The sequence below is a fragment of the Chlamydotis macqueenii genome, chromosome 8, assembly GCF_036417535.1.
Source record: "Chlamydotis macqueenii isolate bChlMac1 chromosome 8, bChlMac1.mat, whole genome shotgun sequence".
NCBI lineage: Eukaryota > Metazoa > Chordata > Aves > Otidiformes > Otididae > Chlamydotis > Chlamydotis macqueenii.
Window position 1 is genome coordinate 36,636,902 of NC_141563.1, and position 22,343 is coordinate 36,659,244.

General features: G+C 40.6%; 1 protein-coding gene across 4 annotated transcripts in view; it reads left to right on the top strand.

The window, feature by feature from the left end:
• MIER1 (MIER1 transcriptional regulator) overlaps positions 1–20,406 on the top strand; it is a 37,005-nt gene extending 16,599 nt beyond the window's left edge. For 2 of the 4 annotated variants that reach the window (XM_086752920.1, XM_086752919.1), the window contains exons 3-13: positions 1,419–1,564; positions 5,917–6,084; positions 8,517–8,649; positions 10,520–10,584; positions 10,893–10,965; positions 13,300–13,451; positions 14,016–14,097; positions 15,050–15,144; positions 15,664–15,791; positions 17,264–17,403; positions 18,249–20,406. In XM_086752920.1, coding sequence (XP_086609046.1) covers positions 1,466–1,564; positions 5,917–6,084; positions 8,517–8,649; positions 10,520–10,584; positions 10,893–10,965; positions 13,300–13,451; positions 14,016–14,097; positions 15,050–15,144; positions 15,664–15,791; positions 17,264–17,403; positions 18,249–18,574 — 1,461 coding nt within the window. In that variant the 5' untranslated portion in view covers positions 1,419–1,465 and the 3' untranslated portion in view covers positions 18,575–20,406. The remainder of the gene's footprint in view (positions 1–1,418; positions 1,565–5,916; positions 6,085–8,516; positions 8,650–10,519; positions 10,585–10,892; positions 10,966–13,299; positions 13,452–14,015; positions 14,098–15,049; positions 15,145–15,663; positions 15,792–17,263; positions 17,404–18,248) is intronic. The other 2 variants (XM_086752922.1, XM_086752923.1) reach the window with 2 other exon arrangements.
• The last annotated feature ends 1,937 nt before the right edge of the window (positions 20,407–22,343 follow it).

Below are 22,343 nucleotides of genomic sequence, written 5' to 3' on the forward strand. Positions count from 1 at the left end.
TCCAGTTAGTAACTTAAGGATACGATCTGATGAGTAGGTTGGTGGCAGTGCTGGTTTAAGCAGTCACTGCTTTCTTCCAGTCTGTGCCAGCACAGGTTTCTAAATGGTGAAATACGCTGGGGAAATAGGATTCTTCTCTTTGCAAAAGCTGCACGAACACGTGTTTGGGAATGCTGACGTCTGCTGAGGAGCACAGTGAGGCTGGGGGAGAGACTGCTTCACCCGGCAATACCCATACCGTCCCTCCAGCCGTGGCTATCCGCTGGTGTTAGAGTTAAATACAGAGTCAGCCGTTAAAGCACTCTATGTTTTACTGCATAATGGCATCAGGAACAAAACCAAAGAAAACCAGTATTTTTTTACCTCAATGAATTACTAAAAATGAGGGGTTTCATTACTTCTGTTATTAAAGCTGGTTATTTTCTGATATTCCAGTATCCCAGAGTTACTGGCTATTGAGTAGTCAGCCTAAGTGTATGTTTTGAATTTCTGGGCTTTTTTTTTTGTTCACTTTTATACCACTGTACTTACTGTTATTTATTTCCAAGGTTTTTGGCATCCTACTAGTGGAAAAGCTTTCCACTAGTGACTTTGACTGGACCGCTGTTGTCTCTTGAGCTCTTATTTCTTTCAGAGAAACAATCAATTGCTTTAACACTCAAAACTACAAAGTGTAGTTAAGCTTAACCCCTCCCTCTCCTCCCCTTAGCGTGGGTATACTCCTCAGGCTTTGGAAAATGAAATTGAAATTGTCCACAGAGACAAGGGGAAAAATGGTAGCAGAGTTAGAATTAGAAATCAAGTATTGCTGAATTACACCAAAATGCCACATCTGCCAAACCATTCATCCATTCATTTATTTTTCATTGCCATAAAATATAACCAGACTTCTTGACAAAGAGCTGGGAAAAAACTGCACGGGGAAAAATAACTAAGGATTCTGCGTCATAAATAAAATCTGCATAACTGTGAAGCTTACCTTAAGTTTAAATTTTGGGAACGTCATTAGAGTGTCTTTGTAAAGGATAAGGAACCTGCTGCCCTGAGTTTATGAGTATTTCTGCTCCCAGTAGGACTCTTGATTCAGACAGGTTTATGATTATTTAGGAATTAAGTCTTCAAAAACTGAACATTTTACAGACGTTTAACTAGGGACCCAATATGTAGTACTTTGAGAACTGGCTGGTTAAACAGCATCTACCAGTTCTTTTTTCCGTGGTCTCTTACCACCCAAAGGACAACTTTTCACTGTCCTCTGAATAACGAGAATGGCTTTCCCCAAGAGAAATGGTTGAGGGATTTTGAAGATATTTTAATTTCTCAGTATAATTTGAGCATTAAAATGTCACCAAAACAAAAAATAAAACTCTGCGAGGCCATGATCTAACTAAAAACATCTTTAAAATGTTTTCTATCAGGAGGTTCAGCAACATCTGATGACCATGAATTTGATCCATCAGCTGATATGCTGGTGCATGACTTTGATGATGAACGGACATTAGAAGAGGAGGAAATGATGGAAGGAGAAACAAACTTCAGTTCTGAAATAGAGGATCTTAACAGGGTAGGTGGCCTTAAGTAGTCATAAAACATAACCGCAGCCCGCAGTCTCACGCAAACATGTGCAGCTTTTTTCCCTTATATCTGGAATTTTTTTAAAAAACACCCCTAAAACACTAACAGGTAAATAATATAGATGGGGGAAAGGGACTGAGCTAAATTTGCAGTTCTCAAAAGGTGGGAAAAGGAAACTGGTACATAAATGCTTAATAATGTATAACGCTGTGCTTGTTTAGTTCCTTTTTGCATATATGTGCTGGTGCAGGGTTTGCATTTTAGAGCTAATATAAGTTAAAGTACGCTCGGACTAAACTTGTGTGTTCCAGTGTTACTGTTCTCTAAAGCACTTGCACATGATTAGTGCATATAGATTTTTATTTTTTAAAAAATCTCATAATTTTGCATTTATTTTACATTTTAATACAAACATTTGTATAATACTTTAGTAGAGTACTTACCTTCATTTTGAAGAGAGAGGAACCGGAGATGCGGGTGAAATGCTTGGCTCAAAGCAAAGAGTGGGGCTGGGGTCAGAACTCACAACCATCGATAACGGTGATAAAGAAATCTTAAAATGTCTCTCTTCTGAAATAATTGCATATAAGATTTATTTGGCATTTTGAGGTTGTGCTGCCACTTACGTATTGTCTTAAATGACTTCTCAAGCAGGAATAATATTCTTAAATTATAAACTAAGTTCTTTATAAATGCAAAGTAATTTAGGTACTATCTGTGACCTCATTGGCTGAAAAGGCTTCCAAACAGATCATGAATGATTCTCAGATGCATATTTGATGTACAAACCCTATTTAGTAGAAGGGATTATGCCTATGCCACTTTAAATTAATTTAGTGCATTAATTTACGTTTCGGGTGTAAATGATGATTTCTTTCTGATAATTTCAGATTTGACGTTAAATGGTAAACATAAAGATAAATAGATAGTTTGTGAATCCAAATATGTTTCATCTAGATTAAATGAGAAATGGAGCTCCAAGTGTATGTCATGTGGTTTTTGAGTTGAGAATATGTTTTTTTCCCCTCGTGTTTTGTGAAGAGTCAACATCTGGTTGTGTAATTCTATCACCACATTACAGTGCTTCATTTATAACTGTATTTCAGCCGTCAGTTTATTCCCTCATAGCTTGGTTGTCAGGCTGCAAGTTTATAATTTCTTCACGTGTCAGCCCCGTTGTGATCGGGACGGCGAGCAGTGGTGTAACTGGGATTCACGTTGCTCCGTGTGCTGCTCTTCCCTGCAGGATGCTTTACAGACTGGCAGAGAGTCCTGCGGTCGGGCTCTTACAGAGTTTCAGCTGCTTCCATGCTAGCAGGGTCTTGCTAGAGACCTGTGGCTACTTCCAGTTGTGGGATAGCAGGCTGCACATCCAGGCTTACTTTTATTAAAGTCATGGATGATAGGCAATCTAAATCTCAAAACTGTTGTCAAGACAAGTGCTGTCCTGTCCTTTTGTTTCCCCGAATATTTACACGTATTATTCCAGATTTCCCCCAGGCTGTGAGTGTGCCTGATTTACTAGTTCAGCTCCTCCAGAGACGAGGTGGCAGTCAGGTTTTGCAAAAGAATTTTTGGACCTTAATGATTTAACTCCTGACTGTCATAAAAATTACACCTTCCTCTGGGGGAGAGGATCTTTTCTACTCATGGGCTGAAACTCTGGTCGATCTGTACTGCATTAGTACTTGCAGTTGAGTAGCATCCTGCATTTGTCCGTGCACGTACGTGTATGCATTTTTGTCTAAATGGCAGTAACGTATCTGAAATCTCAGTGATATTTCTTGAAAGGTGAGAGTTTTTCTCGGGCAGGAAAGCTTTCTGCGAGGTGGTGCAGCAGGCTATCCTTGATCAGATCCAGACATGTGTTCAGTAATACCATTTCCCTACGTAGCAGCATCTGTCCCAGATCCGACCAGAGTCCGGGCTAACCAGTATTGCCTCTCCAGCAGCCTGAGAGACAGCGCTCAGGAAGGTGTGGTGCCTCCCTGCGTTACCGATGGGTTTTCAAGCTTTTGACTCCCTTCCTTTTTCCATTTGTTGGTCCATGTCATCACTTGGTTTCTCCTTTTGGGGTCCCCCTTTTCAGAGAGGGCTCTTGGGCTTAATTAGGGTTGTGCACCAGCATCCTCTTGTCTCTAAATGAGAGAGCTATACAAGGAAGTATGCAGTGTTTCTCCTAAATATTTTTCCAGCGTCTAGCAGGGTGCAGTTCAGGCACATACAAAAAAGATGTTGTCTCTTTGTCTGTAATGCCTGTCAGTCTTACTTTTCCTCCTCCTGTGGATTTGTCCATTTTATTTTTGACCTCTGTAAGCTTAGTGTCCAGGAGGCATGTGGCAATGTTGCGCAGTTCGTGAGAAACGCGTTTGTTTTTTGTGACTTATTCTGTGTTCATTTCGGTGGTTGCTCCTGAGCTCTTAAATTAGGAGAGTGTACAGTCTTATTTTTAGATATATGTATAAATAAATGTGTATTTACCTTCTCTCCGCTGCCTATGATACAGTTCTCTCTCTCATTCCCCCTGACCTCTACTCCAGACGCACGTTATAATTAATTTCTTGTTGTTAAACATCTTCTGTGTGAGAAAGTTCTGTGTCTTTGATAAGATTTGTTACTTTTTTAACCTTTCCTCTTTTTGCAATATCCTGAAACAATACAGAAATCATTATTTGTATTTTATCTTGAAGAGTTGCTGGCCCTTGAGGCCTTTTGGATTGTAATGGCCTTTTTGAAGTTGAGAGGCTCTACCTAAGAAAAACGTTGTCAATGCAGTGCCGCTTTCCTAGGTAACACATTGTTCACACATACCTACGAACTGTAGTAAAAGTTCTTTGTAATTCCCAGTCTGTAGCTACAAATGGGATCGTGGGGAGGGGTGCTTAACGAAAGTACGTTACTTTCCAAAATGTACTGGAGAACATCTGTTTGGATCATTATGAACAGCTCTACTGGCAGGTTTTAATTAAGCTCTCAGTCCTGTCGTGTTGTCTGTGTCAGAAAAATATGAATTCTCCACTTCTAAGAGTTCTTTCCATAAAATGATACGATAGGGACCAAGAGGTCAAGGGGGAAGGTGAGGATGTTTAGGTCCACGTGGTTTGTGTTTACTGTGTCTGTCGCTTGACCAACGCGTAGACCAGTAAGTGGTAGAATGGCTTAGTTCTTTGAAGTAAGGTAAAATACACAGACAAGGAGTACTGGTAACCCCCATGTTACCCTTATTTTTACACAGCAGAACTCACTAAACTTGCCTTTTCTGATTGGTATTGTTAGTGTGTTTCCAGAAACCAGAGATGTGTTGATGAGTGAAAGCCTTCAGGATAGGAGTTCACTGGAGGAAGTCTAAGGTCAACTGATAACTACAAAATCTGATTATCAACCAAAATGTACTTTACATACTAAGAAAAAATATTTAGAGCAAGCAGACACCTCTAAATAATAAAGAAAGGATTTGATCCTCTGAGAGAGAGAATTTTAAAATGCTCTCTGCAATTTTCTGCTCCGAAAAATCTCATTAGGAATGCCGTGGACTGCCCCAAAGGCTGGATACTGAGGTATTAAAAGTAATCAAGTGGTCCCTCACCCCCATCCAACGCCTCATTTTTGTTTCGCCCAGAAAGGAGAGTGGCACAGAGAGATGGAGAGGTGCTTTGTTCTTTGTTCTGCAAGTTCTGGTCCTTCTTCTGCTGAGTTCTTGGAGACACTGCAGAAATCACTGCCTCGCACTGGGACAAGTTCCTGCCTGCAAAAACTCTCAATATCTTAGCTGTCTGCATGAAGCTGTTGCCGCTGACACACAGTTTATCGGTTTTGTCCATAAATATGTACAAAATACTACAGTTTTTAGGTAGTTTTTGGGCAGTGAAGGGAATACCAACCATATATATTCCAGTAAGGAGTGTGTTCGCTCGGGGTACTGAAGGGGTCAGATGTAACCAGATGTTACAGGGCTTGTGCTGGGCTGCAGGGCTTGTGTTTTGGTAAAATAGAAGTAGACAAATACTAAGGGAGGGTGGGGCGTACTGCCCTTTGGTGTGTTTTTAATGAGCTTTGTGGCCCCTTCCAGCAATTTTTGGTACGTGAGGTCTGCTACATATTTCTAAAAGATTGGGAAATATAAAGTTCCCTTGCATAAAAACCCACGCATTTTTCTTAGGAGCCAAAACTTCAAATTTTGCCTGTCCATTCATTTTGGAGTTGTCATTCTTAGTATACGTGATCGTCGTGTGTGTGGTTTTGCTGTGTTACGTTTGAAGTGCACACCTTCAAGCTATACAGCAGATGTGAGATGTGAAATATTTTTGTTAAAGCCTCAAACTTTGTTTGGATGTTTATCAGGAAAGCGATATGCCAATCCAGGAGCTACTGAGCCGTTACGGCTATGATGGTACCATTCCTCTCCAAGAAGATGATGATGATGAAGATGATGAAGAGGAAGAGGAGGAGGGAGAAGATGATGACGACGTTGATAATGATGACAACAGCGGCTGTAGCGGTGAAAACAAAGTAAGTGTTTACACTAATGTGGAACCGATTTTCATACAGCCCTTCTGTACTAGACAACCACTCAAGATGCCAGATCACGGCAGAAGTAATTAATAATATGTGTGCTGAACTCTAATGTTTATTCTTAATTACCTGCCTGTATTTCTCTTCCTTGCTCTTAATTTCATATGTATCATTCCAAGCTGTTGCTGTGGCAAATTAGGGTACGTCTGTACATATAGCATCATGTCAGAAGGGGTTGTGATTGTCCTTCAGAAGTAGTCTGACTTCAAAACTGAAGTTTTAAATGCCCGAAGGCACCTTTGTAGATATGGCTGATTGCTTGTTTCAGAATGAAAAGCTGATCTACTGAAACCGAACAGTGATGTGTGGAATTGAATTAAATGTGTCTCGGAGTATTGGGAACGGCTGCAAATTTTCTAGCTTTAGCATTTTAAATTCTGTTTTTTCAGCCTGGCAGCCCTGGTTATACCTAAATTGTTAACTGAATCTAATGCTTCAAATATATTTGCAAAATGTGTAGTTTTGAACTTAGTGTCTTGAAAATCCTGTTCTCTGTGCTCCTAAAATAATTTTTCTGATTTTAGAAGAACCTTTTCTACTTGTGCATGTCGTACGTATTTGTAACAATCCTGTCCTGCCGTGGGCACAGCTGTAACTTCCCCATTACTGGTGGCATTCAGAGTTGCATCCTGAATGCCATTAAAATGTGAAACCTTTTGTATTGTCAGTAACAAAAAAGCTTAGCCATTCATGGAAGTCGCATTACCTAATCTGGCTTTAAAAAGGATGCTTTTGTTCTTTGATATCTTACCCATTTTAGAATCTCTGGAATGCAACGCAGAGATGAGGGATGATCTATCTGATTCAGAAAATGAAGTTCTTGGGATTTACAGACTCCCTTGACAGATGCTGTAAAAGATTGCTCTTTGGGTTGCGTAGTTCAAAAAGAAGATGTGTATTACATCCACAAAGGTGCAAGAAGCTGCAGAGGGGGAGAAGCTTGCATAACATACAAAATTGAAATAAGACACAAAATTGTTTTCTTTTGTTATGTACAGTGGCGTTCCTGAAGTCTTGCTTGCTTCTTGTCTCTTTGCTTCCTCGTTACTTCCTGGCACGACTTCCATCTTCTCTGTTCTCGCGACCTCCTCTCTAGTTCTCCAGTTCTGTTATGAGTGGATTTATGATAGTGCCTGTCTTCTCTCTTAAATGGACAAAACCGCAGTGTCTGTCGCTGCTGCTAGCAGCAGGAGGAGTCATCGTTGTCCCTCCGTGGGGCACTGACACTTTGCAGCGTGCTGCATAAGCAAGAGCCTTCCTTTCCCCTTCAGCACCAAGGCTTCCAGACTGGGCGCTGTGGTTGAACTGGGAGTATGTGTTTGCCTCTGCTACCCCGGTTTTGATAGGGCTGGAACAAAGAGCTAGCTAACTTGCTACGGTTATTTGCCTCGGGGTGCGAGAACGAGAGCTCTGAAACGCGTGCATGCTCTTGGAGAGGCAGTAAAATACATCTGTGGGGGTGGAATAATTTTATAAATCATTCAAGCTTTCTCTGCAAGTGCTCATCTTTCTACAGCTTATTTAGCTGTGCTGCACTTAGCTATTTTCTATTTTTAATCTGCTTTAAGCCGCACATGTGATAATACTCTGGTTGCTGGTAAAGGTACACATAAACGCGTGCTGTGCCCGATGCTGCCGTGTGAGAACCAGTGAGTGTGAGTGCTTACGACATACTCATAAAAAGGTATTGACAACATGCACTGAAATGGAAAACACTAATATATTTTTTTAACCTTTATCATTTTAATTTTCCTCTAGTTGTAATAATTCCAATAGTTGTTGTGGTTTGTCTTCTAATAAATAAATATGTTCTAATTTTTTATCTTTCAATGACTCGATGTACATATTCGAGTCTACTTATATCCTGTTCCTGTGGGGTTGAACCCCACTACTGAATTTTTTTTTATGTGAATTTTTATGGAAGGTATCATTTCCACTTGATGGAGGAAAGTATAGCCAGTAAATAATTCCTTCCCTTTTTATTGAAAATTCATCAGGAAAGGTTTTAAAGACGGTAAAATAAAATTTAAAGTTAAATAAAATGAATTGAAAACCACACGGATTTGCTTGACAGATTTAAAAAAAAAAAACTGGGCCTGATATTTAGTTGTGGTTCGTATTTCTGATTTGTGTGTTAGAGTCTGAGTGTTAAATTGATCTGCTTACAAGCCTGGTCAATAAACAGTGTGATGTGTTTATGTGTTTGTTGTGGCTCACTCTGGACAGGCCACAATGAATACAATCACTTCAAGTCAGATAAAAGGTATTTGGGTTTGATATGTTGACAGTTTTGGAAAAAAATATTGACAAAATAGTGTTTGTCACATACAAGGAATAGCTGATCTCCTGTTTGCTTTTTTATATTTAAGGAGGAGACCATAAAAGATTCGTCAGGCCAGGAAGATGAGACACAGTCATCTAACGACGACCCAGCACCATCTGTCGCTTCTCAAGATCCACAGGAGATAATTCGCCCGCGTCGATGTAAATATTTCGATACAAGTATGTACAGTTTAGTACTAAGCACAGTAATCTCAGTGTGATTGACCTTTGGTTAAGAGCAGCTCTAGTTCACGTAGTGTTCCGTTTCTGAAATAGGCACGTTGATACCTAGAAACGTGTGTGTTCTCTTTCATCACACTGCGCTTGATTATCCGTATGCTCAAAATAATAGGCAAGAAAAAAAGTGCTGGTTTGAGCTGAATGTTAAATCTTCTCTGCAGATAAAGGATTCTTTATAAGGGCAGTGGAAAAATTTTCTTGTACATGGAGTCTAGGCGTGGTAAATGACTGTTTAGTGTTGTATTCCCTTACCAGCATAGTTCCAGCTGCCAGTTCACGCTAAGGACATAGGTAAAAATATTTGCAAAGAGGAAATGTCCCAACTAGGAGATTGCTGCACAGCGTGTGATTATCGTGACAAGGCCGGTGACACCGGGTTATGTATTCGTTCAAAAAAGGCGAGAGTCCATCTGCAGGAAAGAGTAAAAACTGACATTTACTAGAAATAGAACCCCAGATCTCTTCGGGATGGCTAATTCAGAAAACAAAAGCAGTGAAATCTGAAAAACGCCAGTAGATTGTTAAACCTGAAATAATGAAGGGGGAGATAATGATGGAGAAAAATTCCTTCAAGAATTCCACATTTGATACTGTAGCCAGCATTGCAGACTGGTTATTTTCTCTCTTGTTTTGTTTAAAATTGGTTTTGCATCCATTTGAAACTGTAGAGCTAGTGTTACGTAGCTGTCTCTTTAGGCAGCTCTTTCTGTGGCAGTCTTAGTGGGACCCGAACCTTTTAGTGCTGAGCTATCGGCAGGGCCGTTTGCGCCGCAGATATTTTACCTTTCTTTGATGGAAGTGACTGTCGCAGCTGTTTGAATTCCTGCTGTTCTGTGTTTTAACAAACAAAAGTTAAAGCAAAGGTTCCTTACGATACCTTATACTTGATAGTTACTAGCCATGACAATGTAGAAATGCTATTTTCTAACCTGTAGTTTATTTTGATCCAAAAATACCAGGGAACCTCAGCATATAGCTCTGCAGAGAAATGCAAATATCTTAAATGAGCTCTGTCTTTTAAACGTAGCATTAGCATGAGCTTAACGCAAGTGTATTGCATTAGGTTTGGGGTTTTTTTTACAATGTTCGGGTGTGTATAGAGTATAATTTGATGTACAAATACTTTTAGTGGTGATATTATCACGTGCTGTACATAAAGCAGATATTGCCATTGCTCTCAGTACATCCTGAAAGGCAACTAGCCTGTATCATAAAGAGCTTAACATTTTTGTCAGTCATTATCCGAAATAATCTATTTTAAACGCTGCTGTGCATTCCTGAGCAGTACCTCCAAGCCTACTAAATCCCGGTAAGACTGAGAAAAGCACGCTTGCAGATTTCTCGCGCCTTGCACTGTAGTCTGCCTTAAGTTCAGTGACAGCTGCTGTAAAAGCTAGCAGCTCCCTGAAAATGGTGTTGAGACCCACATGTGGATGCTGAACAGCCACACAAAAATACTTTCAGAAAGTAACTGTAGTAAATTTGGATGTGGATCGTCTCAGCTGCTTCAGAGCTGGGTGACGGAAGGGACATTTTAATGAGGTAGTAGTAAAATTGATGGGCGTACTAATTTGTGCCTTGACTTTTCAGAGCCTGTTGTGTACCTTAATCCATTCTAAATGTGAACATTGGGTGTAACTTTTTTTAAGTTGCCAATACTGAAGCATTTAATGTTGTCACTAAAAGTGCCGTTTGCACTTGTGTGGTGTTAGGTAAGGTGGCAGCAAGGGTGAGCAGGGCTGCTGGAGGCTGGTGGGGTGAGAGGCTGGGCTCGTGTTCCCCGCGTAAACGTTTGAACAATTTCTTGTAGATAGTGAGATAGAAGAGGAATCGGAAGAAGATGAAGATTATATTCCCTCAGAAGACTGGAAAAAGGTAATTACTAAGTGCTGTATTTCATGAATAATGAGTTGCTGTGTTACCTAGTAACTCTGAGCTCTATAGATCACCCAAATCCTCTCCAGTTTTTCCCCATAAATATAAGACTTTTGATAGTAAGACGTGTTGAAGAGCTCTAACAGTCAAAAATCCATTTCCATGTAGTGTCTGTTAACTGTATTTTTAGATTTTGAACAATGGAAGTTTTAAGGGGTAAAAAAAAGATGTGGTCGTTCTCTTGTTTGCTAACAAAAACCATCACAGCTGTGGTTGCTTAACTTCTTGTTTCTGTTATTTCAAAACAGGAAATCATGGTGGGCTCTATGTTTCAAGCTGAAATTCCAGCTGGCGTATGCAAATACAAAGAGAATGAAAAAGGTGAGACGTAGCACGATTACCATTATCGCTTTGTTTGAGATTATTTTCTAGTGGGGAGAAATAAAAGATTTAACTGACGTCGTGTGTCTTGTAAAATAAAAGAGCTCCTTCAAGTCAAAACCAGAGCCATCATCTCAAACTGTAGTTCATCCTGTACTTCGCCATCAGAGCTGGAGCCTTGGGAAGGGGAAAAGAAAGATTATACTGGTGGCCTGTTGCCTATTGAACTCTTGTATTCTCCTTTGGTAACGTACACATGTTCCATATAGCTGATGTTAACCTCTTCACCTGGTGTATTTAGTTTATGTAAAACAAAATAGGTAATAAGGAAATGGTGTCGCTGGAATCGGATTAACACGTTAAAAGAGGCAAAATGGTACCAGCAGCTTTGATTTTCACCTTTTATAACTCTTCAAAGAGTATTAAAGAACTTCTTGTTCTACTTGTGAGGTTTTTTCCAAGAACTTTTTCCTCCCTCACAACCAGAGGCTTTGGCTGAATGCTGTAAATATAATCAAGTCAGGAAAGGTAGACTCAGTTTAAACCCAGCTGTGAGCTTAAAATAAGCAAATTTTCTTGCTCATTCAGCCCGTTACTAAGAATTTGTTTACACTGCAGGTCAGTTTGAGACTGTGGCTTTTGTACTTTTATATAAGTTAGTTTTTAAACTAACCAGCACAAAACTGCCTTCCTGGAGTGCAAGTATCTGCTTGAGTAGAGGCAGGCAGTCTAGCTCCGAGCTCCAGGTCGCAGCAGCTGCGCTGTAGCCTGATCTCACTAGAAACCGTCTAAAACCAGCGCCAGTCCTGCAATCGCCTTAGAGCAGGCTCACGCTGAGGCTGGCGCATTCTGGCAGCTGTGGACTTGGTAGCCAGTGACCTTGAAGAGAAACAACATGGCACGTTGGGAGCTTCCGTTAAAAACAGAGAACGGCAAATTAGCGAACATCTGCTTTTTAGCTGTGAAGGAGTTGCTCTTCACACGCTTTCCTGCTTCTGTCGGAAAATAGAGCTTGAACTGTGTATTTGCCTGAGGTGCAGTAAATTGTGCTTTACTGGTCACTCACCTGCTTTTCCTGATATTTACTCAGCTCTAAATGGCTTCTGGCCTCCAATAATAAAACAGATATTGCTGCTTTGCGCATTGCAGTAACCTATATAAAACAGTATTTCATAGTCTGCAGAACAGAGAGCCTACATCATGGGCAAAACCAGTTGAGGGGAAGTTAAATTTTCACTAATTGTGGTAGGGCTATTCTAGTTTTATATAGTTTTATGCCACTTCTTTCCCTTCTGCTGTGTTTTAGATGTAACCTTTGATGGGACGCCCGACTGGCGTATTGATGAGGCTTAAAAAAGTGAAAAATAAATGTCTGAGACTATGTATTTAGTACTTTCATGTACACAGCCCATCATCCTTGTTGTTCTTTAATGAAGGGGAAATTCTGATTGTCAGATTCCCAGACACTAAGGCGGCTAGTCCTTTCGTACCCAGTCCGGTAAGCAGGAGCACAGAAATGCTGGAACTCGTAAGAATAACCGCGTTGCTTGTCAGAGTCTGTTCTGACATGCCGTTGTGAGGAAAGAACGACCCTGTAATCCACGCTAAGCTAATTACAGTGGACTGGCTCTCCCAGAAGTATGCCTGGAGACCAAATTAGCTGCTGCTAAGCTATTTCAGGTTATGAAAAATGTACAGAAGTAAAATAAATGTTTTCAGAAGGCTTGGACTTGAAAATGGAGGGATAGCTCTGAGAACTGAAAGGTGCCGAAGCTGGTTTGAGACTTAAGGACCGCTGTCGTTCACAAACGTTGTGGTGTAATCAGCTTGCGTCGTTAAGAGTGGCTTAGCACCATTTGTCAATTAGCTCCTGAAAAGAATTGGTGCTTCTGCTGGAAAGAAGAAACAATATCCCAGGATACCTAGAATCTTTTTCTTAAATGAGCAACCAAACATCAGATTTAGGACTAGCCTTTGGACAGAAAAGCTCCCAGAAAATTGTTGGGAGCTGTTTCCAGAGAGTATGTCATTTGTGAAATGGAGCTGTCTTTCTTTACAAAACACTTAATAGTTTTCCTTACCAGTTTGGGGTTTTTATTTATAGTCTACTTTCATGTTAGCAATAACCTGAATTTTACTTTGTTTTGCTGTACTAGTATTTTAATCCTTTAGGTTCTTCAAAATAAAAATGGGAGATAATTCAAAGGATATGTGTTCTGGATTCATCTTGGTGCTCTGATGATCTTCCAAGGTTTCCTAATCACTAGCTTTGTAAGAGAGAACGAACTTCTGTGTTGTTTTAGCTTGTTTTTCTTTTTCCTGTGGTTAATTCAGTGTATGAAAATGATGACCAGCTGCTGTGGAATCCTGACTTCTTACCAGAAGACAAAGTGGTCGAGTTCCTAAATGAAGCATCAAGGCGTACGGGTGATGAGAAAGGCCTGGATGCAATTCCTGAAGGATCACATATTAAAGACAATGAGCAGGTATATGAGAATAATTAGGATTTGTAGTTTAACGTTACAGAATGAATTATCCCTTTATTTTATTTTACTCCCAAGATTTAGAATTGCGTTTGAAACAGCTTTATTGTTCCTTGTGGAAATAGAAACGTGATGGTTTTTTTACCTCTCAACAGATAATAAACTGTTAACTTAGGCATAGCGTTGCTTTATACATCAGTGTATTATTTTATATATAAATAATTGTGTGTAGATGAGTTTTGTTCCTTCAGTTACGGATTATTTTTTTTTAAAGCTATATGAATGCACACATACAAAAAACCCCATCAATTTTATAAATGTATGCAGTGGATGAAAATGTTAAAATATTTTACCTGGATATATAGTTGGTTATGGAATCAGAGATTTGGAAATTTAAGCAGAGGAGATATGTCTTTGTGCTGTCTTAAATTATATTACATTCATTCAAAGAGTTTATTTTTAATCATTTCTTAATAGGTGTCAGTGATTTACTACGTATGCTTCTGTGGCACAACGTAAATGGAGTGGTATCTAGAACGTTAAATGTGTGTCTTTTCATCTTTCCAGGCATTGTATGAACTAGTTAAGTGCAATTTTGATACGGAAGAATCATTACGAAGGCTGAGGTTTAACGTCAAGGCAGCGAGAGGTGAGCGTACACTGCAAGTTAAGTTTCTATCGTTGAACTCTCGTTTTATTTGTTACACAGGTGTTGGGTTTTGCTGTCTAGACTGAGCTTGCACGCATGTAAGCCGTAGATATCAGTGCTCATTTAAATGCACCTTCAGTGAGTCTCTTGCTGTTCTCTGAGAGAACGAAGTTAGCGGATGTAGGATAAACATGTACATGCTCAAAGAGGGCCTGGAAATTAACTGCCTGTCAATAGAACTTCATATTTGTATCTGTGACTTTAATAACAAGTTAAAATTTACAATGACTTCTTAGCAGCTGAATTGTACATTTCTTGGGCGTTTTGTTCTTTGTTCTTCTAGATCTTTTCAGTTATCAAAATCAACGGAACAAACATGAAATAGAAAATTAAATAATTCACAATTTTAAATAAAGGAGAATGAGCATCTAAACCTTTTATTTCAAAAAGTATAACACTAAAAAGACCCTGGTCTTAAAGATGCTTTTGGAGCCTTAAGCATTTCCCGTTTTGGTATCGATCTTTGTACTCAAAGCAACGAGAAACTAAGAGGAGGCACAAGTTATTTTCCTTGCACGTTGATCTGTTGGTTCTGCTGTCAAACCTGGGACTTCTCCAGAGGGGCAGGGTGGTGAGAGCAGGTTTCCAAGCCCTTCTTCCTCTTTCTGCTGCCTGCTTATTTTCCCCAGGTGGCAGGGCTGGACTTACGGACCGTTTATAACAGTCCTGACCAACTAACTACTCAAGGCAGCCAAATTTCCCTCCTCCTCACTAGAAGGGACAATTTTCATTTTTGAACTAGTCAGTGAAATTTCTGGAGGTGGTTCTCACTTAGTCAGCAGATGGTGTAAGAAACTTGAATACCACATATGTTTTCTGTCACTTAAGTTTTCTTTTATTGGCCATATGCTTTTTTGTTAAGTATTTTTTTTATTGCATTTCCTTGCTGTAGAAGAATTATCTGTTTGGACAGAAGAAGAATGTAGGAACTTTGAACAAGGGCTGAAGGTGTATGGCAAGGATTTTCATGTGATTCAGGCAAATAAGGTAAGCACGGATTTCAGGTGTAGTTATCACCTTTTTTTTTAATTAATTGTAAATAAATTCTTATCTTCAATTTTTCTTCACAAATTATTATATTTACTTCTTCTGATTTTTACCACATATAAGCCCAAATTGGTTTCTCGGAGTCCGTGTCCTCTGTAACTGTGGCTGTGAACCCAAAGGTCAGAAAAGTGCAGAAATCCTGCTGTGCGTACGGGAAAGTCTGCATCCCTGGAGTCTTTCTCCAGTCTACAGACTGGAGAAACAAACCTGAATATTTCTGCTGAAGCTGTTGCTTGCAGCACCTCGTGATATCTCAGTATTAAATATTCCTAGAAACGCTATCAAACTTTACACTTGAATTTCTGGGCCTCTGAAATTTTGAGTCAATAGGTTCCACTATTCCCTATGTTGTATAAAGAAGCCTTGACTTTGAATTTCACACCTCTTGATTTAAATGGTAGCTTTTTGCCAAAAATGTCTTTAAATTTAATCAAAATCTGCATGGCACGTATTTCCTAGGTACGAACAAGATCAGTTGGTGAGTGTGTAGCATTTTATTACATGTGGAAGAAATCAGAGCGTTATGATTTCTTTGCGCAGCAGACACGATTTGGAAAGAAGAAATACAATCTTCATCCTGGCGTAACGTAAGATGTGCATTATTTTTGTGTGCTTTTACATGTTGGGTCTGAATCTTTATTTTATACTGCTTTAACCTAAAATGGTCTGACAGCTGAGGGATTCCGTAGTCCCAAGTTGCAGCAAGAAAACAGCCAAGGTGTTAGAAAAGCTTACTAGTGCATGTAATTGTAATTTCTAAAATACACAGAAGAGTTCTGGCCAACACAGCACCCTGTCCTAGGGCTTTTTGGGGTGTACACAGCTCCTTTCCCTGGTCACACCTCTGCTGGGCAAAGAGGGAAATGCCTGTGCATAACTATATTCTCCTCCCTCAAAAGTGAGCAAGGGAGCCAACATAACTGTTCTGTCCTTCATTCCAATGCTATGATTTTAGCATCCCACTCTTCCCACTGACTTTTTCCGAGTCTTTTTACGAGTATTTTTAGTTCTCATTTGTTCCTGGTTTCTCTGTTGATCCTTCTTTTTAATATTATTGTTTCTTTAAACATCTTAGCACTGTGTGTTGGACCACTGAGGTGAACTTGCAGGATGCCATTAGGAGTTGTCCTCTGTGGCTTTGCAGAGGAGACTGTTTCAGAGAAGCACCCAGAGTGGTATTTTTAACCACTGGTCAGGGACCGTCTGTCTCTCCCTCTTCTTCCATCTGGGTTTTTTTTTTCCATTTTTGCCCAAATTAGACACTTTTCATTGTTAAACACTTAAAGCATGCACTGATTCTTTTGCAGTTGACTGCATATGGTGACCAGAAGAAGTGTCATTAAGGATTGTACTTGTCTATTCTTGAGTGATTTTGCAGATAGGTGTGGGAATTTAGGGTGCAGTGTCAGTTCCAGAATAATTATGCGTGAGGATATGCTGTTTCTGGAGTTAATCCAGACTAATGCCATACGTACAAGCGCTTTACCAGCCAGCTTTGCTTGTTTAAATCTTTCATAAGAGATTTACTACTAGTGACCTAAATGGTACGACTGGAATAGATTTCAGATATGGAAATGTCTTTAACTCTGAAGTTTTTAATTTACCTTTAACTTTACCCCTTTTGAGGTTGTACGTGCACAAAACTTAGTTTCTTTAATGGTATGTTATCGCTGCCACAGCAAATTGCAGTAGCTTAGTAGGAACCTGCCTGAGAGCATCACCTTGAAAACACGGTTCACAGCATCCCAGCCTATTGAAGTTTCTGTTTCTGCATCGTCTTACGGGACTTCGTGTAAGCGGAGGCTGAATTTATAGGAGCTGGCTGCAGTGGTTGATCAACAAATATATATTTGCTGTGGACAAACCATACGTGGGTCAGTTAACACAGGAGATCTTAAAGCTGTTAACTTTGAAAGATAAATCTGTGCGTTTCAAAAGATGTGAAATGTGAATTGCTCACACTTGCAGCGTGTGCAGTGAGAGTTTTTGTACAAATAACAGCGCTGCTTTACACAGCAAGGGCAATGCTGAGTGTGCTGTTGCTGTTTCTGATCTCTAGAGATTACATGGACCGTCTCCTGGATGAAAGTGAAAGCGCTGCGTCCAGTAGAGCTCCGTCCCCTCCTCCTACGACTTCCAACAGCAGCACCAGCCAGTCCGAAAGGGAAGACAGCACAACCAGCAGCAGTAATCAGAACGGTAAGTGCGTGCCCTGTCCCTCCTAAACAGTTGCCAAGCCATCGCAGGTGGCAGCCCGAATGAGAAGCACAAGTCTATTTTAGTTTTAAATATTTTCCATGGCGTTAGCAGCTTTATGTGAAAAATGCTTTTTAAAAAAAGCTACGTGTTTGCATTTAGCCAGTGGCCACATACTGAAGATGAGTCTCCACTAGAATCTTCCTTTTAAATGTAATCGGTCTGTTCTTGTCTTCCCCGCGCTAGTGTAGAAGTGTGATGCTCACTTTGTGAGGAGCCCCGTGCAGGATATTTAAAACAGCTGAGAAGGGAACTGGGCTGTTGCGTAGCACACTAGTGCTTCTCCGGTGCTTGTCTCAGGAACACCGTTAGCTGTTCTTACCAGACATGGGGCATCGAAGGGCAGTTTGGAACGGGAGAGCGCCAGGGCCACACGATCGCTCAGGAAGGAAGAAAACCTCAAAAGCAAGGGACAGCCGTTCCGAAGGAGCTGAGGTGAAAGCAGTAGCAAGAGGAGTGAGGAGCTTGGGGGCTGAATCAGATTGTGAGAATCCAGTGGAAGCTACGGAAACTGCCCAGGTGAGGACAGGCCACCTGCAGTTAGGGGAATCCAGGACATTTTTTTGACTGTTGTTGCTTGTAAGGGCTTCCGTAAACTCCGTCGTGATAAGTCTGTCAATTGTGTGCAAATAAATGGCTCGTTCATCACACAGTGAGGAGAAGGAGAACGATACTGGCTTTTTAGTTCGGTGGGACTAATTAGCCTTCTGCTTACTGACTTGTCGCAGATTGCTGCGGTACTGCTTACGCTGCCGCTCTCTTTCTTACGGTGTGTCTCTGTAACGCAGGGGTTTCTGCTAATGGGCCAGGCGAGGCACCAAATAAAGAAGAAGCAAAAATGGAAGGATTGCATGTAAATGGACCTGCCAGTGGCAAGAAAACGCCTCACGCGGATCTGGATACAAATGGGTATGAAACGGAAAGCCTTTCCATTGACCCAAAACTCGCTCATTCGGCTTCAAGAAACGACAATGATTTTGAAGACAAAAATGAAAGGCCTCTAAAAAGAAGAAGAATTAACAGCAACGGAAAAGAGAGTCCAGGTTCTTCAGAGTACTTCCAAGAAGCAAACTCACATGGGAGGCTTGAGGAACTAGAAACTTTGGATGACTGAATACTAGGAGCTGATTTCATTCCTCGGAGTAAATTTTGGGTGTCTAAAATTTTCAGGGTTGATGGGTTACCTTACAAACTCCAGTTCCGTAAAACAATCTGCTGAGATTTTTTTTTTTTTCTAATAACTTCTAGTTGGCTCTTAAGATCTGATTATTTAGGGGTTTTTTTCAGTGCTGAAAAGCAGTAGGAGAATATTCCGTTTCTCAGAGCTGGCAACCTTAGCTCTGGGAACTCTAAGGCTCTTGCAAATATTTTGAGAAAGAAATCAGTGAGTTTCTGCACAAATACTCCCAGCCTAACCCATTAAAGACACTTCTGTGCGTAATACACTATTTAGGCGTTGTCCGAGTGAACAAAGCATCCTATTTGAAGCAGGGGGCTGGTTCAAACCTTGCAGGAAGTTAAAATGAAATGCAGAATGCCAAGGCGCGCATCAGAGTAGGCACGGAGACTTCCACTCACGCTAGCGAGAGGAAAGTGTCGGCCCGGCGTTAAGGAACCCTTATGAATCCTGAAAGTTATGAGCACAACTATTTTTATATATAGAAGTTTTAAAAGGTAAATAAATAAACCAGGTCAGGTTTGTATATGTAAAATTGTTGACATCAATGATGTCTTTCCATATTCTTTATCTGGGCTAAAGAAATACATTCTGTATTTTTCCAGATTTCTTTGTAGCCTTTGAAAGATTTTTACAGTACTTATGTCTTGATTGAGCTGTCCTTTCTTAAAACAAAAGCTTGTATAATTTTCTTAACTTGTACAGTTGGTAAACTTTTATGAGAGAATTGATATCCTGAGTCTAATGTCAGCTTCATTTTATTTTGCTGAAGTCTTTTCTAAAAAAAAAAACCAACGAAAAACTCCCAAACCAAACCAATTGATTTAAAAAATGCTTCTTAGTCACCAACATGTTATTTTTTTCCTCAGACAACAGTAAACAATTAACGTCAAGAATGGTTAGAAGTCCTTTGATTTTGAAAGAACGTTTTTTCTTACTTCTGTTTTACGGCAAATAATGATGCTAAAAATTTGTTAGGCACGATGCTTGTGTTGCACAAATTTTCTTGCTTTCATCATCCATTTTCTCAGTTTATTTCGAGCTCAGATAAATTTCACGTCAGCCAGACGCGCAAGTTTTTACTTAAACTGAGTTTGTTCTTAAACCTTGTTCGCCAAGATCAGGTGTTAGACGAGCCGTTGATTTATTTTCAGTCTTACCCCTCATCTCCTCCATTTCACCGAGCACAGGAAGGGGAGGAAAGGAGTCGAGTGATCCTGGCTGTGCAGGTTAGAGATGGACGCGCAGCCGGAAACCTCGTGCCTGATCTGGAATTTCTGAAACTGGTGGACCTCGTACGGGTGGGTATTTCAGTGGGAGCAGATCATATATAGATCCAGCATATAGCGATTCACGTGTGCAGAAAGGGAGAGTAGGTCTGGGTACCTATTTTAAGATTAAAGTGAGAGAAACGAGAATTCTTTCTAAGTGCATGTGAGGGGTGACGCTCACCGTCCCACTAGCATAATTTGAAAGTTGCTGAAGTAGGGTTTACATCCGTGAGGCAGAAAGATTTGTAATACTGGTGTTTGTTAGGGGTTTTTATTTTTAAGCCACAGCTACACATCTACTATATTAAAAATAGGAAAAATTGTTCATTTGTATAATTTATAATCATGTCTCTTCTTCCTGTGGCTTACAGGTGTGCTGTTAATTTTTAATTGGTTATTTTTACTTCAGGTTTATGAGTCGTATTTATGATTCCAGTTTTCAATGTACGGTCCTATATATCAACCTAAAAAAAAAAAAAAAAAAAACCCAACTGCTAAGGGTTTTGTTTGTTTTGTTTTCTTCTTCAACTACGTTTACTTGGACTTTATGGTCATTAATGAGCCAAATCCTCCGGATCCGGCCCGGCTCCGTCACCACCGTGAGTTACTGGAGCGTGTTAACCTGCTCTTCCCAGAAATGGTGTGAACGATCCGTTCTGACTGGTTCCGCTGACGTGCAGGGGTTGCGATCTGCCTAGATTTAGACAGCAGTTTACGTGGAGAGGCACAACAGAAGGTTTGTTAACGTATTAATCGATTAATTAAGTGATTGCTTTAGTAAGAGGTTGCTGTTAATTCTGCAGTCTGGCTTATTAACAGAAACCCGACGTATCACAGCCTTACATCAGAGATGGTCTTGAGACGGTTTCAGACTGAGGGTAGCACAGTACTTCTAAGAGTCTTTGCAACTAGAGTCCTGTTTTTAACTTTATTTTTATGCATTTTCTTTTGTTTGCAAGTTGGAAATACTTCCAAAAATTTATAGGAAAGTTACCTGTCTCAGGCTTGTGTGTGAAATACAGCACTGTGTATATTTTCAGGAATGTTGCTTTGGTTTGTTGTTTGGTTTTTTTTGTTTTTTTTTTAAATCTTACCTTTTATTTTGGTGATACGTAGAAGAGACCTGACATTCCATAATCAAGAAATATGTAATGCTCAGCTAGACTTTAAGACTATTTAATTATAATTTACATTTTGTTTATGCTGGTGTTTTATACAATACTTTGTTCATGTTCTTCAAAATGCAGCCACTATAACTTGGTAAGTCATTGCACTACTAAAGCTATTTAAAAATGCTAGAAAGAGAGTAACTGTGATTTCATTTACAAAGCCTTCAGTGCACTTTGGAGCCCAGAACGTGGTTCCAAACTGTGTGGAAAAGAGCCCAGCTTGCGTGTGCCGCTCGGGCACTGTCGTGGTGGGTTCAGCACCGTGAATCGTTGCTGGGCTTTCTAAAGGTTTAAAAAATGTGATATTGAAAAAAAAAAAAAACCAAACAACCCTCCTCCCCCCCGACACACACACACGCTGCAAATTAGTTTTATACATTTCTCCACAATAATAATTTTGCACTGTTAGTGATTCCCTCCTCTTATCCCCGCTCCATCTGCAATTCTGAAAAAGCTTATTAAAATATTTTTTTAAACATACTGTCTGGATATAAAAAAAAAAAAAATTCCTGAGTGTTTTTGGCTCAAAACAGTGGGTAGAGTATTTCTTTCATTCCCCTAACACCAGGTTGCTCTCACACCACGCTTCCAAAACACTTTCCCGGGGCGGTCGCAGAGCAGAGCCGGGCGTGATTCCGAGCAGCTGGAGGGGCGGTGGGTCAACCTGTTGAGGGGGGCAAATGGTTCCTGGAGGCTTTAACGTAAAGGCAGTGTAACGTAAAGGGGGACAGGGAAGAGAGCCACTGCCCAGTTAATTTTTATTTCGGTCAGAGCCTGCTGAGTCACGCTTTGGCAGCCGGGCCCTGCAGCGTGAGCCCTCTCGCTGGGTTGGGGGCTTGTGGGAGCCCAAGGTGTTGCTCTTGTTCCCACCCTGGGCCTCAGCTCACCCCGTGCACCGCATCTGCCGACAGGGACCAGCGTGGGCTCCTGTCCTGCACTTTTTTCCGCACAGAGAGCGCCAGTGGGGGGGTTGTTTTTGACTGGGAGCACTGAGCACGTGGTGGGGTGCTGCATCCCTGTAAAACACATCAAGCCCCAGTTAACAGCACAGGGCAGCTGCGGAGAAGGAACCGAGTTTAGCAAAGTAGGGGGTTGTTTTGCCTGTGTGGTTTTTAGGATTTTTTCCCATCGTCAAAGACCCTTTAAAGCTGAAAACGCAAGAGCTCTCCCTCCCCCCTCTCCCTCCGCACATACCAGTGCCCAGCTGGGGTGCTGGGGGAGCTCAGCTGCACCCCTGTTTTATTTGAGCCCCAGCAACTTCAGCAT